The 18,097-nt window shown below is 39.7% G+C and overlaps 1 protein-coding gene across 1 annotated transcript in view; it reads right to left on the bottom strand.

The window, feature by feature from the left end:
• sdk2b (sidekick cell adhesion molecule 2b) overlaps positions 1-18,097 on the bottom strand; it is a 428,005-nt gene that overhangs the window by 73,503 nt on the left and 336,405 nt on the right. Inside the window, exon 43 of the mRNA XM_048611111.1 lies at positions 4,309-4,447. Coding sequence (XP_048467068.1) covers positions 4,309-4,447 — 139 coding nt within the window. The remainder of the gene's footprint in view (positions 1-4,308; positions 4,448-18,097) is intronic.

Here is an 18,097-nt window from a genome sequence, read left to right as displayed (position 1 = left end):
GTTTGGGGTCCATGCCCCTAGATCATTAAAATGCCATTGCATAGTCAACAATCAAAAAAACTAATAGAATCCAGTCTTTTATATTTTATTAGTTTAGAAAACAATGGGTAGAAGTATGCTGCAACAGTTCACACCTTTGCTTAGGTCACATATGGAATCCTGATCAGGAATGAGCACCATGTTTCAGCAAAAGTACATTGTGTTTGAAGGGAGTGCAGGGCAGATTTACTAGATTGATACCTGGATTCTAAGGTTTAATCTATGAGGAGAGATTATGTAAACTACAGTTGTATTTCCTGTAATTTAGATGGTTAACGGATGATTTCATGGAACAGATGGGGTAGGGAGCTAATTGGGAAGTTTGGGTTAGGCAGAATAGTCTAAAAATGAGAGCCAGACCTTTCTTGAGTGAAATTAGGAAATACATCTGCTCATGAAATATGGTAGAAATGTGGAATTCTTTCCTGCAAATGGCAGCTGATGCTAGACCGAAAGAAAAGCAATGAAGAGATTTGGGGAGAAAAGAGGAACATGGAGTAAAGTCACAGAGTAGCTGCGATCTCATTGGATAGTGGAACAAGCTCATAGGATTAAATGGCCGAGAGTCATAGAGTCATACAGCACGGGAAACAGACCCTTCAGTCCAAATCGCCCATGCCATCACGTTTTCCAAACTAAGCTAGTCCCACTTGCCTGCATTTGGTCCATATCCCTCTAAACCTTTCCTATTCCTGTATCTGTCCAAATGACTTTTAAATGTTGTAATTATACCTGCATCTATCATTTTGTGTGGCAGTTCATTCCACATATGAACCACACTCTGTGTGAAAAAGTTGCCACTCAGGTCTCCTTTAAATCTTTCTCCTCTCACCTTAAAAATATGTCCTTTAGTTTTAAACTACCCCACCCTATGGAAAAGACCTTTGCTATTCATCTTATCTATGCCCCTTGTGATTTTATTAACCTCTCTAAGGTCACCCTTCAACCTTCCATGCTCCAGTGAAAGAAGTCACAGCCCATCCAGCCTCTCCTTATAACTCAAACACCAAACCCCCACCCCACCCCCCAGGTCCCAGCATCGTTCTGGTAAATCTTTTCTGAACACTCTCCAATGTACCAGAACTGCACACAGTATGCCAAAAGTGACCTCACCAACATCCTGTACAACTTCAACATGATGTCCCAACTCCAACACTCAATGGTCTGAACAATGAAGGCAAACGTGCCTAATGCTAACTTTCACCTCGATTACATCCCCAATTCTGCTACTGCCTTATCCCATCTGTTACTTTTGTCACTTCCACATTCAAGTTTTTGTGTTCCCTTGGACAGTCAAAAGCCTCTGTAAAATTTAGATTATTCAAAATTTTTCTGCTTATGTTTTACACATGGTCCTGCTCACTCCTCAACCATGATCTTGGTGATATTTTTGTTTCTGGTTTCACTATGCCGTTAATTTAAATTTCTCACCTATGCCAAAAGTCTTTCATAGTTTTAACATTCCATAGCTCTGTGAACTTTTGAACGCTTACAATCTACTTTTGTCCACCAAACAATTCTCCATTCCTCTTGCTTTTGCCTTTGGGACGGCTTCTCCTCCTTTCATCCCACCATTGGCAGTCATTCCTTTCATCACCTGGGCCAGAGATTTCGGAATTTCTTTCCTAAGCCTTTCACTCTCTTTTGCTTCTTCTCCTCATTTGAAGAAGTCTTTAAAACTCAGTTTATTAGCTCAGTTTTTCCAGTATCATTTTGCTAACCTGTAAAGCACTTTGAGATATTTGTTCTGTGTTAAATACACAATATATACAAGTTGCTGTAGTGACATTCAATTTGATTAACATTTGGAAAAAAAATTGACCAATCACCAATTTCATTTATATTAATTAAATGAGCTTTTTTAGGCAGATATCCCTGAAATTAATTTTCATCCAGGTACTAGAAGTGCCAGGAACATTTGTGAATCATTTTACGAAGAAAAGGAAGCACAGTCTCCCAGGTTTTTTTTGGGATTTTTATTGATCAAGAAATTTTTCACAGTGTACAGGCGTTCAATTAATTTTACTGAACTTATTTCAGATTTTTGCTACAGAAATGAATTTAAAAGCACCAATGGGATTACCCTGCTAATTGAGATATCCTATTCTACAGCAGGCTGGCCTTACCACGGCAGAAGAAAAGATGATAATCTCAGCATAAACAACATGACCTGTATTCCTGCTCTCATGCCAGGTACCCTTCAAGTCATTTTCATTGGACACATTTAAGATTTAGTGCAATGTCATGAGTTTGAAAGGGAACTCCAACTCGTTATTAACTATCAGCTTCCTCCATTCTCTCCTGAAGGTTTGAATTCTCATTGAGATATGGCTCCATTCTAGCTCTCAAGCACGTTCCTAATTTCTAATAGTCGTATATGGAGCTTAGCTGTGTGTATCAGCAAATTGAAGTAGATCATCAACCATAACCTCTGTGAATGACAGAGTGGGTTTAAAGGACTGAATGGCCCACTCCTGCTCCTAGATCTTCTGCTCTTACTCAACAAAGAAGACTATAACAACCAAGTCCAATACTGGTTCACAAAAGATTAATATTTATGTCTTTCCAGCAGGAAAATTACTGGATTGCAGGTGATTTTGAAAATCTGATAGAATTTTCTCTTATTAATCCAGGGCCACCAATGGGCTAACAGTAGGATCTAAATGCAGCTTAACCTGAGATCAGTGAACTGGAACCGAAATTTAGCCACAGACCTTTCAGCCAATGTGATACAATACTACTCGTAGTCAGGTTCTGGTACACATGCATTTAAAAGAAAGTAAAAAACAGTGTATCAGCAGGCTGTACCTACTGTGTGCACATTGTAAGAATTATATTCAACAACATGACATAATATTGTCTGAACATACATTCCATTTTTGATCTACAAAATAGAAGGCCAAGTTCAAAGCAAATGTCATGAAAACGACTCAAAGGACAGATGGAGTGAAAAGTGGGGGCAGGAGCCATGTGATCTTTGGTAAACATATGATTCATCACTGCAAATTCACATTTGAAAAACATCAAATTTTCATTTCCTTTTGAATTCTGGGATTTCTGCAAAGAAATATTTTGAGCAATAAACACACCAGCAGTTAGATTTTATTTCACTTTCTAGATGATTTTTCATGTTGATTGCGATTCTAGTTTGCAATTATAGTCTTGTAGGTCGAATCAACATAATAAAGAATGTGAATGCAGAACTTTATAAGATTTTTACTCATCTTGAGTTGCAACATGTCCAGTTTTTGATCTAACACTCCATTTTTACATAATAATTTTCAAGTGCGACAATTTGGAGTTCTGCTATTCTGTTCAGACTTTCATTCTTTGGTATTCAAGGTTTTACAGTAAAATATGAAATTTAACTGGGTTCCACTGTTCCCATGTTTCGAAAATGATCAAGACTTTGAAAATAAACTCAATGTCATCAGAAAGGAGAGTAGTTGCCATCACAGAACTTAATGGAGAATTTTCAAATTGCACTGGCAGTGGCTTTTGATGAAGTGGTGCATGATTCATGAACTGTGCAGTATTGCCTCAGACAAAGTAGTCTAAGGTACAAACCAGCGACAGCTGAGTTCAGGCTTTTTTTTATATGCAACTAGGCTTGATGGAGTTGAGGAACTTCATCTAATACCATCAGATTTTGCATGTGAGGCAGCAACATGGTAAAATATGACATGTAATTACCTTCAAATAAATATAAGAACTAGGGATGGTAGCAATAATAAATACATAATTTAATGTAGCAAAACTATTAAATCAGTCATAAATAGCAAGACATTCCAGAAAAATAACATAAATAAAAATCATAAAAAGTGGTCAGATGATACTGGAAAACATGTCAGTGGCTCCAAATGAACAAATACAAAAGCAGGATACAAAATATAATACAAATACAGAGCTACAGTAGGGAAGCATAAGCATTACAACTAATCCAAAGAAAACATGATAATGTGTAAGTATCTGAAAATCTCTCAACACAGAAAGAGAGAAATTGTAAAGAAATAAATGTACCTGCTACTAAGTGTTGGGTCCACATAATCAGGGCATCAATGAAGTAATTTGATTCAATACATGCAATTTTTAAATATTATGTAGCAATGCCTGCCCCCCCAAATCCCCACCAGACTCATTTTATATTTGTTTTGGAGTTGGCACAGAATGGCAATCCTAATTTTAAACCAGTCCCTTAATCTTACTTTACTCAACTATCAGTTCATGACACTTAACATTTTTTTAAAATTTGTGAGCAATGGTAGCTACCTGTTGTAGATGCCATTCTTTCTACAGAAGGAATTCTTCACTGAAAGTCGTCTGTTGTTGAGTTCCAGTGCTGGAAACCGTCCATTGTCTAGGCTCATGATCTCTTCATGAGCCAAGGCACTCGTCTTTGTGTTGTTTCCTGAAACAGAACATAAAGTTCAAATTCAAACTCAAAGTTAACATTTAATATATTCTGGTCTCATCCTCAGCACAATAAACACCAAAGAGTGTGTTGTCAATTAGAGAAGAGTTTTTGGGGAACAACTATCATTACTTTGGGAAAATGGTGTATTGCGTGCCAATGCATTTGAACAGGACATCAGTCATTGACGTCATCATTGTGCAACTGCACCACACTGGAACCTGAAGTGGTGTGCTCATTGTTGCTGCCTCTTCCCTCACTCTTCCATTTTCTGCTTTGTTGACTGGCTTGCTTGCTGCCTCATTCTCTGCTCCCTTCGCTGCTTCTTTCACCAGCCCACTCACCCAATGGTGGAAAGTAATGCACATTGGTTGCTATGTCAGTGATTTAAAAAATTCATTCTCTTGCTCCAACGGACTGTCAAACCACACTGAGATAGTGCTCTGGAAATCAAGAACTAGTATTCCCTGAGTCATATTGAAAGTAAAAGCTTTATCAAAGTACAAGTCCCCAACTTATCTGTAGGATAGACTCAGATTAACAGGAAATATGGACCAAGTTTCTGTACCTGACAAGAACTTCTACTTATTACAAATAAAATAAATTCTAATCACAGATAAACAACAATGAACTGTCAACATATAACTCTACTACTTAAAACTCGAATACCCTGCTAAAACACTCCCCGACACACATACAAAAAAAAACAAAATCTGTGCTATGGGTGGATGAAAGAAAAATACTGGTGAATAGTTCAATCACACCAGTCCTCAGGATTCGATGGAGTGTTCCTTTTGCTTCTCAAGTCCTTCAGTTCTCTGATCTTTTCCTTCAGATTATCACATTTATTCACAGAAGGCACAGAGTGTCTGGTTCATGAATTATAAAATATCTGATTTGTTGGTTAAAAGCAATAGTTTACAGCAATTTTCAGGCGAAAATAAACTGTCTTTCTTTTGGCTTTGGATATTTTATTGGAGAGAGAGAGAGACTGTCGGTTCCTTCAGCAGCCAAAACTCAATACCTCTCCTGTCCTTGGTCTAATTGCTTACACAAAACGGAACAGCAAGCCAGCGAGCTGTTTAGGAACTTGCATATTGCCTGCCTGCATCAAGATATCTGGAGGGAATTGGGATGGGTGTGGGGGGAGGTGTATCAAATCATGCAGATCTGTAACCTTCCTCTTCCTCCTTAACTCAAAAAAGAATTGTTTCTGTGTGCTCTCAATGGTTGCCTTGACCTGACTACGTCAGTTTCTCTGCTGGTGCCTATGTTAGGTGTACATTTAGATTCCATTGACATTCCACTCCCAATTTACAAAATTTAAGATGCTCCGCCTGCGTCTGTTGGGCATTTTGGCCATATAATTACAGCGAGTGTTTGCCAATATTTCTGCTACTGTACTTGTAGTGATTGTAGGGGTCAGCCAGGTGAACCTCATAGAATATGAGTTCCCTGGATGGGGCTGTTAATCTGGTCCAATCAGGGAGCCCTGGCTGACAGACACAAACAGGAGTGTCAGACATCCTATTCACTCTGAGAGCTGGCTCTGAGGGAGTGTCAAACACTCTCCACGTGTAAATAAAGGGTGATTTGGTAATGGGATACCGGCCTCTTTGGAGTTATTTCAGTGTATGGTTTGCTGAGGCCTGTTGGGAAATGCACAAAGGAAGCAACTACATGGGGACAGAATACTGCTTGGTTACTATGCCTCAGGTGCCTAGGCTGCAAACTCCCAGTATCTTGCCTCCTGTATAAAGATGTTCATCTAGCTAAAGTTCCCTATCGGTCTTGTAGTTCTCACAATACTCCATACTGAGAGGAAAAGAAAGAACAAGTTTGAATGTTGTTAATTTATGACGGGCAATGTTCTGGTTTCAGATAAGTAAAATTTCAAAAGGTAAAATAACGAGTGAAGCTAATTAGATTTAAAACTACAGAAAGTGCTGGAGAAACTCAGCATGTCAAACACCAGCTGTGGACAGAGGAAACAAAGTTAATGTTTCGAGGCCATCATGACTGTTTTTCAGAAAACTTCGTATTTTTCTTTCAGATGTTCAGCATCTACAGTACTTTGCTTTTGTTTGAACATTTAAAGCTACTATTATTTGATATGGTCCTATTTTCCAGCATGCACACTTGATGGGTTGGATGGGGTGGGGTGAAATCAGGGGACTGATTTGACACTGGCCATTAAGACATAATTAAAAATGACTTCACTGCTACACAAAAATATAAATATTCACTCAGTGGTTCACTAGTATTTATTCAATATACAATGTTTGAAAGTGCTTATGCCTTTTAAATATGCAGCTGCTCAAAGTAGTTGACCATAAGGGTTAATAAACCTTAACCATTCAGGGAGAATAAATCTTTTACTGAATTAGAGGCTTTGTGGCTAACGATATTATCCTAAGAAATACAGCATTGTGAGAACATTTAATTAATCAAACATCATCAAATGCTAATGAGCGTATTCTGTTGTATTGTGACCAATTCTGGAGTAAACATGTAACCATGAACTACCCAACTGTAGTAGTGCAATAATTCAAATATATCTTACAGGTGAAGAGTTCTATTAAGGGTTCTAATATTGAATAAATGGAGCCTGCTGCATCATCTATTCCTGCAACTATCAGTTTTTCCCCAAGTGAAATATTTACTGACAAAAATGCCAATGGAGTCTGTGCCTATCAAAGTCCAATGGTCAGACTTACTCATCTTGGTGCAACTCAACTTTTAAGCCAAAATCTGCTTTTTAACTGTTTAACTATGGGACACTTGAGAATACAACTATATTTTCTAGTTTGGCCATTCTACTAGCAAGCTGAACAAATGATACTGATAGATTTCTCACCTTTTTTTGCATCTTAATTTCAGAGTATTACATTATTGCATGTGATAATATTTATTTATTTGTGCTACTCACTAATTTGCAACAGAATCCTGAAAATACAGTGCTCATTGAAAGCAAGTTGGAAAAGCTACATATCTCTTCAGAAAGAAGTGGTATGTTTAAAACCTGTGGATTACAAGAAGAACTTACTTAGCCAACTGGCATTGAACATAATCTTTTCATCAGGAAAAAAAAGTGCTGTTTTAACATCAATCTACCATGGGACTGCACTATTGCTATTAGTACTAATTGTGGATTTGAAATGTGAAATCGATGGTTTAAATCTAAATCAGATGTTTAGGTGAAAGAGTCATTGCTGACAAGTGGCTGGTCAGCGGATAAAGCTTTCCCATGGAGGAAATTAATACATTAGACAGACAGCTAACCAGCCCAAAAGAAACAATTGCTAGTATATTACCTCAAAACCAAGTACATAGTAAATAACTATTAAATGAATTAAGTTCTGTTTGTTCCAGTACTTTGGCATTTGTAAAGTTAATCATTCCACAACAATTCTAGCAATCATCTGTTACATTGCCCAGGTATGTCCAAATACAGATCTCAAGATAGCTTGCAACACTATCACTTTTACTAACTCACTGATTAGACAAGAAATGTTGGCAAGAAAATGTTGGCTCTACCCATTCTGCTGATGTCGCACAAAGTCTGCTCAAGCAAACAAGGAGTTCAACTTTGGCTTTCAGTTGGATCAGATCAAGCTCCCTGAAGTCCTAGTAACTACACTTGGCTAAATGTGGTTGCACTTATTGCTATCATGCAATGAACCTTCCTGTTATTTAAGAATAATATCTCTTCTGTAGGCACTCTATGGTGGTGTACCCTCTACCACTATTCAGTAGATTGGACAAAGGAGGACTGGTGGCAGCAAATTACCAAAAACCCCCCTCTCACAGTGCCACATGCTAGTAGAGGTGGCAAATACCACAAAGTGCTGGGAATGATCATTTGGGAAAATAACATATTTTAATGTGAACAGGGACATGTTCTGCTTATTTTGAATGCATTCATTTACTTTCCAATCTAACAAGTTGAACTTTTTCACTGCAAAGTGAACCACGTGGTGTAAATCTAGCTTTTACTTCACAAAAAGTTCCCAGATTTGTTTCTAAGTGCTGCAATTACTGATTTTAGTCAGTGGCACGACAGTTAATGCCAAATTGGGGAAGAGAACACTCACGCAGAGTTGCCACAGAACTGCGAAATAGTTGAACTTTTATTGGACAAGGGAGCCAAATTCAATGCAGTAGATAAGCTAACAATCTACTTTGTGTGTAATTTGATGAGCAACACTTCTGCCACATCCTGCAACTCTTTTACAACCAGTGAAAATAATTGGTCACACTGTAAATCATTAATTGGAAATTAACGTTACAGTAAAATATATTGTGTGATTTTAAGTTTTGTTTTGACATCATTTGTAATTCAGGACAATTTATCGGGATGTTAAGTCCAGTAAGCTTAAAAGAATTGTATATTCATATTATTTGAAACATAGATTATTTGAAGTACTGTTGGGTTAATAAACATTGACGCATGGTTTGAGTTTCTACCAGAAGGTAGGAGTGCTGGTTAACTATTTTTGGGACTGGAGGTGGCAATTGTATATCACTTTCAAGTTCTTTTCAGATCTTCCATTCAGATATTCTTGAGTTGACAAAAGAAACAAATTTAAGAATGTCAAATATTTGAAATTGGACCTTTGAGTACTTTCTGGTTAGTCCTGGTGGACAGGCCCAGGTTTCCCTCTGATAATTTTAAAGGCCCCATGACAAGGAGGTGCCAGTGTTGGACTGGAGTGGACAAGGTTAGAAGTCGCATGACACCTGATTAAAGATTTGTTTGAAATCACAAGATTTCAAAACGCGGTCCCTTCGTCAGGTGAAATTTTAGAGGCCACTTAGATGAGTCACCAGAGGGCTGCCTGTACGGCAAAAGCTTTACTTCAGCAAGAGACAACTCCTTGTGGGAAAATGAGGAATATTTTCTTTCTTTATTAAATGTTTTAAAACTTTAAAACATTCTTAAATCTTTTTAAAAGTTGTCAAAACCTCACTAAAATTAAAATCCCATTTAAATAAAAGTTAGAAAGAGTTTAATAAAATCAAGAACTGCAGAAATCTGAAATGGGAAACTGAACTTGCTGGAAAAGGTCTGTCAGCATCTGTGGACAGAAAACAGAGTCAACATTTTGGATCTTGTGGCCAGCGAATCTGCGGAATTCATTGCCACAGAAGGCTGTAGAGGCCAGGTCACTGAGTGTCTTTAAGACAGAGATAAATCGGTTCTTGATTAGTACGGGGATCAAAGGTTACTGGGAGAAGGCAAGAGAATGTGGCTGAAAAATATATCAGATATGATTGAAGAGCACAACAGACTTGATGGGCTGAATGGCCTAATTTTGCCCCTACATCTTCTGACCCTTCATCAGATTTAATAATAGCCTGGATGTGGATGCTGGTGGGGTGGAAAGTGAGAACAGGATGACCCTTTTGGGAGTCACCCTGCTTCCTGTAAAGGTCCATACCATTCTCCCAGTTTCTCCGTCCCTTTTGCATCTATTCTGTTGATGTTACTTTTTGTGTGTGTGTGTGTGTGTGTGTGTGTGTGTGTTTGTGTGTGTTTGTGTGTGTGTGTGTTTGTTTGTTTGTTTGTGTGGGGGTGGTGCTGCTCAGAAACGGCATCTTTTTCCTCCACCAAGAATTCCCCACCACATTGTTGACAGGGCCCTTAGCCGAGTCTGACCCATTTCCTGCGCTTCTGCTCTCACTGTTTTGTTTCCCTTCCACTACACCGATAGGGTCCCCCTGGTCCTCAGTTACTAGCCCACTCGTGTCAGCATTCAAAGGATCACAAGCTGCCTTTTCCACCATCTCCAGAGGGATGCACCAGACACGTATTCCCCTCCCCTCCCTTGTCAGCATTCTGCATGGACCATTCCCTCTTGGACACCCCGGTCCACTCTTCCTCCCCTCCCACAACATCCCCACATACCACAGCACCTTCGCAGAGGTATAACCCCTGCAAGTTTATTTCCTTTCACCTCAGGTCCAGACACACCTTCCAGGTGAAGCAGCGGTTTACCTGTACTTCACTTATGTTTGCTGCTCACAATGTGGTCTCCTCTACACTGGGGAGACAAAACACAGGCTGGGCACCTGCTTTGTGGAATACCTACATTCTGTGTGCAAAAATGATCCTGAGTTTCCTGTTGTCTGCCAGTTTAACATACCACTGTATTCTCTGGCTTTCACTTCTATCTCGGCTCTGCCATAGTGCTCCAGTGAGGCTTAGTGTAAGCTGGAAGAACAGCATCTCATTTTCCACTTGAGGTCCCTGCAGCTTTCTGGGGTCAATATCGAGTTCCATAATTTTAGGGCCTGAACACCACCTTCCATGTTTTCCCACCTGCACACCCCAGATCTTGTCATCATATGGGCTGCTTTCAGCACAGCCAACCCATTTTCACTTACTGATGGTCCCCATTATCAGCTCTTCTCCTTCCTGGCATACCATTATCCATCCTTTTGTCTGCCTAACTGTCTTTCCCTCCTTCTGGGCACAGTCTCCACCTATCCTCTCACTCTTTTATTCCACACCTCTTGTCTTCAGTATATATACCCACTTTTCCCAGCTACTACTGCTTCTAATGAAGGATCACTTGTCCTGAAGCTTTCTCTCCACAGATGTTGCCTAACATGCCAAGTTTCTCCAGCAAGTCCTGTTTTTGTTGTGTTAGAAAGAGTTTTATCAGTCAACAGTAAACACCCGAAGAATGCCTGTATTTTCACTTCTAATCTTCTGGTTCATTTACTTCAATGTGGAGGCAATGGCCTAGACTATTAATTCAGAAAGTGAGCTAACATTCTGGGGATTCAGGTTCAAGTCCTGCCAGGACATATGGTGGAATTTGAATTCAATAAAGAATCTAGAATTAAAGATGACCATCTCATGATGACCATGAAGCCATTGTTGATTGTCAGAAAACCTAATCACTAATTATTCACAAATGTCCTTTAGAGGAGGAAATCTGCCATCCTTAGCTGGTCTGGCTGACATGTAACTCCAAACCAACAGCAATGTGGTTGACTCATAACTGCTCTTTGACCAATCAGGATGGGCAATAAATGTTGGCCGAGCCAGAGATGCCTGCATCCCATGAGTGAATAAAAAAAGTGTGATCAATCCTTTCTATTTAGACTGCAGGCTAATATTCATCAACATTAATGGAAGTGAAATGAGCAATAACACAGTCGCAGCTCTACCACAACTTTCTGCCACAAAGTAGGTTTGGGTGCGCTGCCCAAACAAGAAGAGATTAAGCATTTCTTCACAAAAAGCAAAATCAGTTTGGGCTGCCCTCAATGTTGCTGAGTGAACGCTGCACAAAATGATCATTTGAAATGTCTTTCAAGCAATGTATTTAAAAACATTTGATTTGTAAATATAGAGCCAAAAAAATCATCAAAATGTTTCTTAAAACTAATCTTTCATTAAATAACAAGAATATTGTTAGCTGCATTTGGGCAGTAATATAGTTCTTTAACAGCTGTCCTATATTTATGGCTAATTCTTTTGCTTGCAGCAACTTCCTTACCATAAACCTTGCGCCTAAAGGCTACTTCCTCCTCCCGGGTGCTAACAGAATGCATGAATTATTCTTTGTTGCAGATGGCAGAAATTCAACAAATTTAATTTAATCCTGCATCCATTTCTGTAAATTAGAAGTGTTTGGTATTCATTGAAAGACTGTTCTGCTCACCCTGCAGGCCATCACACTTAACAGATGTCAGACCTAACATTAACATAAAGCCACAGTTAAACAAAGAAACAAAGTTTGCAGGCAGTAGATTTCCTACTTATAATTAATGGTAAAATGTTGTCATTGCTGAATTTTGAGAAAATGTGAACTTGCAATAAATTAGAATTGAATTGTTGAATAAATAGATTTGCTACACTTAAGAAAGATGATCGATTCTATGGTACTTGAGCCAATATAGAACAGTTCGGATTGCGCCTCCGAATTGCTAAAGTCACAACATGACTTTGGAATCTTTGAGATACAAACAAGACCAGTAGATAGGAAGTTGGACAGATTTCCTGACAAAAATGGCAGTAGAGTTAAATGAATAACTGCTCAATTCTATCAGATGCACATCTCCACTAATAAATTGTAAGATTACTGAAGATTGTGGGAATTGCAAGCAGACTAACTTGCAGGGAACCAGAAGTATATCCATTCCATTCATTAGGGAATCAGAAATGGCCTTACATGGATTGCTGGAGTGCTGCAAATGCAGCGTGGCAGAGGAACACAGTATTGTAAGCACCGCTGACATTGCAATATTCCCTTGGTACTGCACTGGTGTATCAGCCTAGATTTTCTGAACTCAGGTATCTGGAGTAAGATTTTTGCTCACCACTTCTACCTCAGAGGTAAGTATATTAATAACTGAGCCATGGCTGGTGGTGATTCTGATAATGATTCAATCAATTTATCTGATAATTATGTAAGAACCACATATAATTGAGTTTAAATATACATTGGAAAATGTAAATTTGAATAGCTGTTTTGCAGGGAAAGTAGTAGTTTCATCTAATATATAACCCTAAGCAAAACTTGAACTCTAGAATTCAATTACTGTTTATACAAGATTATGTAACTTCTGGTTGAAGCTGGATTTGATACATTTGTGAGCCACCAGGCGCCTCTGGGTTGAGACAAAGAACATGCACACTAATAGTTTTCGGATTAGTGTTAAATAGCAGTTTGTTACAGAACTGAGAGGAGACTGAAGTGGTTGAGCTCTTACACCTCCAAAAACCCGCAAGCAATCCAGTTCTCCTTCACTCTGTGACAGGAAAAGAAATAAGACTCAAAGACCCTGCAGAAAGAAAAACAAAACTTCTATCTCAAGGCAAGACCTAGGTCCAAATGATTGACTGCTAAATTGAGGATCACTGTGTTTGGTAACAATATGATAACATCACAAAAAAGAATAGAGAATCGAGAAGTGAAGTCACTTCATTTCCTCATATGGTTTGGACTCTTGATCGACAGACTTTGTTCCTTTTGGCTCTTCATTCCCCCAAAAATTGTTTGTCACATCTGGCATGTCCATCGTATTTGTGAATGAATGCCTATGTATTTGGATTAAAAGGGGGTGTCATTCAAGGTTACATATGCCAGGGTTGGCGGGTTTGAGCTACAGGGAGAGGCTGAATAGGCTGCGGCTATTTTCCCTGGAGCATCGGAAGCTGAGGAGTGATCTTATAGAGGTTTTTAAAATCATGAGGGGCATGGATAGGGTAAATAGACAAGGTCTTTTCCACGGGATAGGGGAGTCCAAAACTAGAGGGCATAGGTTTAAGGTGAGAGGGGAAAGATTTAAAAGGGATCCAAGGGGCAACCTTTTCATGCAGAGAGTGGTATGTGTATGGAATGAGCTGCCAGACAAAATGGTAGAGGCTGGTACAATTACAACATTTAAAAGGCATCTGGATGGGTATATGAATAGGAAGGGTTTAAGAGGGATATGGGCCAAATGCTGGCAAATGGGACTAGATTAATTTAGGATAGCTGGTTGGCAAGGACGAGTTGGACAGAAGAGTTTTTTTCTGTGCTGTACATCTCTATGACTTCATGACTCTATATTAGTAACTAAAATCCATTTTGCCACACTTTAAAAGGTAAGTTTATTATAATAAATGGATTGCTGTTTCTTTTCATTGATGAAACCTGGTGTGAATTTCTTTTATCTTAGACTGTGGTCAGACATTCACAACCCTAATGTGTAAATTGGTCATATTTCACATTTGTGGTGACTCATAGAATGGTGGGGTGTAGTTTCCAGTGCACACTTTCCATCAGGGTCATGACATTTATCTGAAGAATAGAAACTGAGGCAGCCCTTCTACTGTCGTGACTTTGATAATTACAGCCAATGTAATATTGAAGGTGATACCAATGGTTTCTATCCCTTCGTGTCAGTGCAAATAAAAAATCAGGTTTTCTCCTTTTGATCACTTTCCACAATGGGAATTGCATGTTTTAACATCAATTAAAGACAGGTTGAGATTTGTGATAAGTAAAACAAAGAACTATGGATGCTAGTGATCTGAAATAAAAACAGAAATTGCAAGACAAATTCAGTGGGTCTAGCAGCATCTGTGGGGAGAAAACATAGTTAATGTTTTGAATTGACCCGTTATGATGAAGAGTCACTGGACTTCAAACGTTAACTTTGTTTTCTCCCCACAGATGCTGTTGGCTCTGAGACTTGTGATGCCTGTCTGCAGTTGAAAAGCCCATTTATAGTCACTGTGAGGCCATGAGGCTCTCATATAAATAGTGCCTGTAGTGATTGTAACGAGATCAACCTGGTGGACCTCATAGAATATGAGTTCCCTAATTGGGGCTGTTAATCTGGTTCAATCAGGAAGCCCTGTCTGACAGATATAAGCAGGAGTGTCAGAGGTTCTGTTCATTCTGAGAGCTGGCTGTGAAAATCTGGATTAGTGTCAAGGACTCCCCACCTGTAAATAAAGATTGACTTGGTGATGGGATACCGGCCTCAGTGAAGTTAATTCAGTTACCATTTGGGCAAGTTATTGGAGGATACTCCGTATCTACTGAACTACAAATTACTGAGGGGAGGCACAGTGGCTCAGTGGTTAGCACTACTGCCTCACAGTGCCAGGGATCTGGGTTCGATTCTACCCTTGGGTGACTGTATAGAGTTTGCATATTCTCCCCCGTCTGCATGGGTTTCCTCTGGGTGCTCCAGTTTCTTCCCACATTCCAAAAATGTGCAGGTTAGCTGGGTTGGCCATGCTAAATTGCCCATAGTGTCTAGGGATGTGCAGACTAGGTGGATTAGCCATGGGAAATGCAGGGATCCAGGCATAGGGTAGAGGGTTGGGTCTGGGTGGGATGCTCTTTTGATGGTTAGTGTGGACTCAATGGGCTGAATGGCCTGCTTCCACACTGCAGGGATGCTATGATCCTGTCAGGATTCAATGCTTTCAGGAGAGACTGTTAAAATAAAAGTAAAGAAATAGGACAGTCTTTTAGTGTTGATTATTTTGCTTGTTTAGTAACTACATTAAAATAACTTTTCCAAATTCTTTGCAGCAAAAATTAATGCCTTGCCTTTCCTGTGCCATGAATTGCATATCCTTCGGCTAGCTTTTTGTCATGGAATTTTTATCTCCTGGCTGAAATGTCCTGGGTGAATCTGCCCACAAAAGGTAGGAAAGCCCAACCAAAGGCCATCTGGTTATTAAATGTTGTTACAGCTGTTGCTGCCACTCCCATGTGCAAGCATGCTCTGCCTCACAGAGGCACTAGCAATTCAGAAGTCTGACAGCTCTCCAGTCCCAGATGTGCCATGACAGCACTCCAACACCAGAAACCATGGACGAGGCTGAAGTACAAGGGGAGTCAGAATGGTTTTGCTGGAGCCACTACAGTTATGAGGCTTAGCTGTTGGGAAACAAGCAAGGATGGTGAGGAAAAGAAAATTTTGATGGCAGACAAGGGAGAGAATCCTGAACAAAACCCATAGCCAACATACCCTGACAGCTTCTCCAGGCAGGGTGGACAATCCTGCATTCCCAATACCAGAAGCAGCAGGATGAAGCCTTTAGGTGACCTTTCAATTGGCCATTTAAGGGCCTCAATTGGCCCAAGGCCCAGTGGGATAAATGACACCTACTCACTGATGGTAAGATTTAGCAGAGGTGAGGTAGGTGATGGACACGTGGTCTCTGATATGCCACCTGATTTCATGTTCTCTGCCCCTTCACCCCCCACAGGCATCTACCTGCCCAACCCCAGGGACAGGGTATAAAATTCCAACCTATTCTGCTAGTAGTGCTGTCAACAAGCATCAGCTGTCATACAGTAGGCAATAGTAAGAACTGCCGATGCTGGAGTCAGAGATAACACTGTGGAGCTGGAGGAAAACAGCAGGCCAGGCAGCATCAGAGGAGCAGGGAAGGGTCCCAACCCGAAACATCAACTTTCCTGCTCCTCTGATGCTGCCTGGCCTGCTGTGTTCCTCCAGCTCCACACTGTGTTATAGCTGGCATACAGTATTTGTGTTTCCTTGAAAAATAAGTCCAATAATTGATGGTATATAAAACTTTATTCAATCATGTGATTGTTTCCAGCTTTGAATGACATATCGAATTTCAAAGGTACTTGAATGTGTCTCAAATTCACATCAGTCATGGAGCAGCTGGTTAAAAATATACTCATGGTTAATTTATTGACTGGTTTTGTAGGAAACACAAACATAGTTTCAGAACCACTGATATTGTGATGATGTATTCTTGGCACGCCAAAATACATTTCCTTCTAGCATAACAGGCTCCATTTAGAATGGATTTCCCAAATCTGTTGCTGTCCACTGCCTAAAGTTAAAGTGCACCCCTAGAGCTGTAGCTGGGGAACTGCAAAGTATACTCTCAGTTATTAAGTAACATTAACTGTGTCTCATAGATAGAATGGATGAATATGTACATATAATTTGATTTTCACCCAGCAACACAGTCTTATCCTTTCAAGATTTCTACCTGTTGGAAATAGTAAATTTTGCTACGTATATATTACACTGTTACAAAATGTTCACCAACAGGATGGTGCAGGAGGAGGTCATTTGGTCCATTGAATCTGCACTGGCTCTCTGAGCATTTTGACTTCGTGCCAGCCTCATGCCTTTTCCCTGTAACCCGGCAAGTTACATCTATTTAAACAATAATCTACTGCCCCTGAATGCCTCAACTTGAGCCTGCTTCCACCACACCAATAAGTTATGAGAAGTAGTCAGCCATTTGGCTTTTCAAACCTGCCCTGCCATTTAATAAGATCATGCCTGACCCATTGTGCTCTTAATTCACATTCTCATCTATCCTTGATGACCTTTAATTCCCTCGCTTAACAAAAAGCTGACTGTGTTTGCCTTAAAGCTATTCAATGACCCTGCTTCTACTATCTTCTGAGACAGTTCCAAAGCTGGAAAACTCTCAAGGGAAAAAAAATGCCACATCTCTCACCTAAAGGATGACCCCTAATTTTAAAACAGTGTGTCCTTGTTCTGGACTTGACCATAGGAATTAACATCCTTTCCTCATCCATCTTGGCAGCACCATTCAGGATCTTATAAACTTTAATCAAATCACTCCTCAATCTCCTGAAAGCTAGTTGGTTTTCACTAGCTTGCCCAATTTTCGCTCATAAGACAACTTGCTCACTCCAGACATCAGGTAATAAATAAGCCTCCTCTGAACTGCCTCCAATCCATTTGCATCCTTCCTTAAATAAGGAGACCAAAACTGCAGAGTTTTCAAGATGTTGTCTCACCAATGCCCTGTGTAACTGAAGCCTTACAGCCTGCTTTTAAGGTTAATTCTCTCAAAATGAATGATGACATTTCATTAGCCTTCTTAATGACATGCTGTATTTCCAGGCAGTACATATCCACACTTTAACTACAATTTTTTTCTCTCACCTTGTATTTGCTTCTTTTGCAAAGCACTTTAAATTGTGCCCTCCTGCCTCTTTGTAGGGTATGTGGAACAGTCCCTCTTCCTCTGTTACACCTTTTCCTCCGCTACATTGATGACTGTATAAGCACTGCCTCGTGCTCCCATGAGGAGCTTGAACTTTAGGTATCAACTTTACCAACACCTTTCACCCCAACCTCAAATTTACCTGGACCATCTCCGAT

Source organism: Rhincodon typus, chromosome 23, assembly GCF_021869965.1.
Source record: "Rhincodon typus isolate 14 chromosome 23, sRhiTyp1.1, whole genome shotgun sequence".
Classification (NCBI taxonomy): domain Eukaryota; kingdom Metazoa; phylum Chordata; class Chondrichthyes; order Orectolobiformes; family Rhincodontidae; genus Rhincodon; species Rhincodon typus.
The sequence above is the reverse complement of the archived record's forward strand: the minus strand, read 5'-3'. Positions and strand labels throughout refer to the sequence as shown.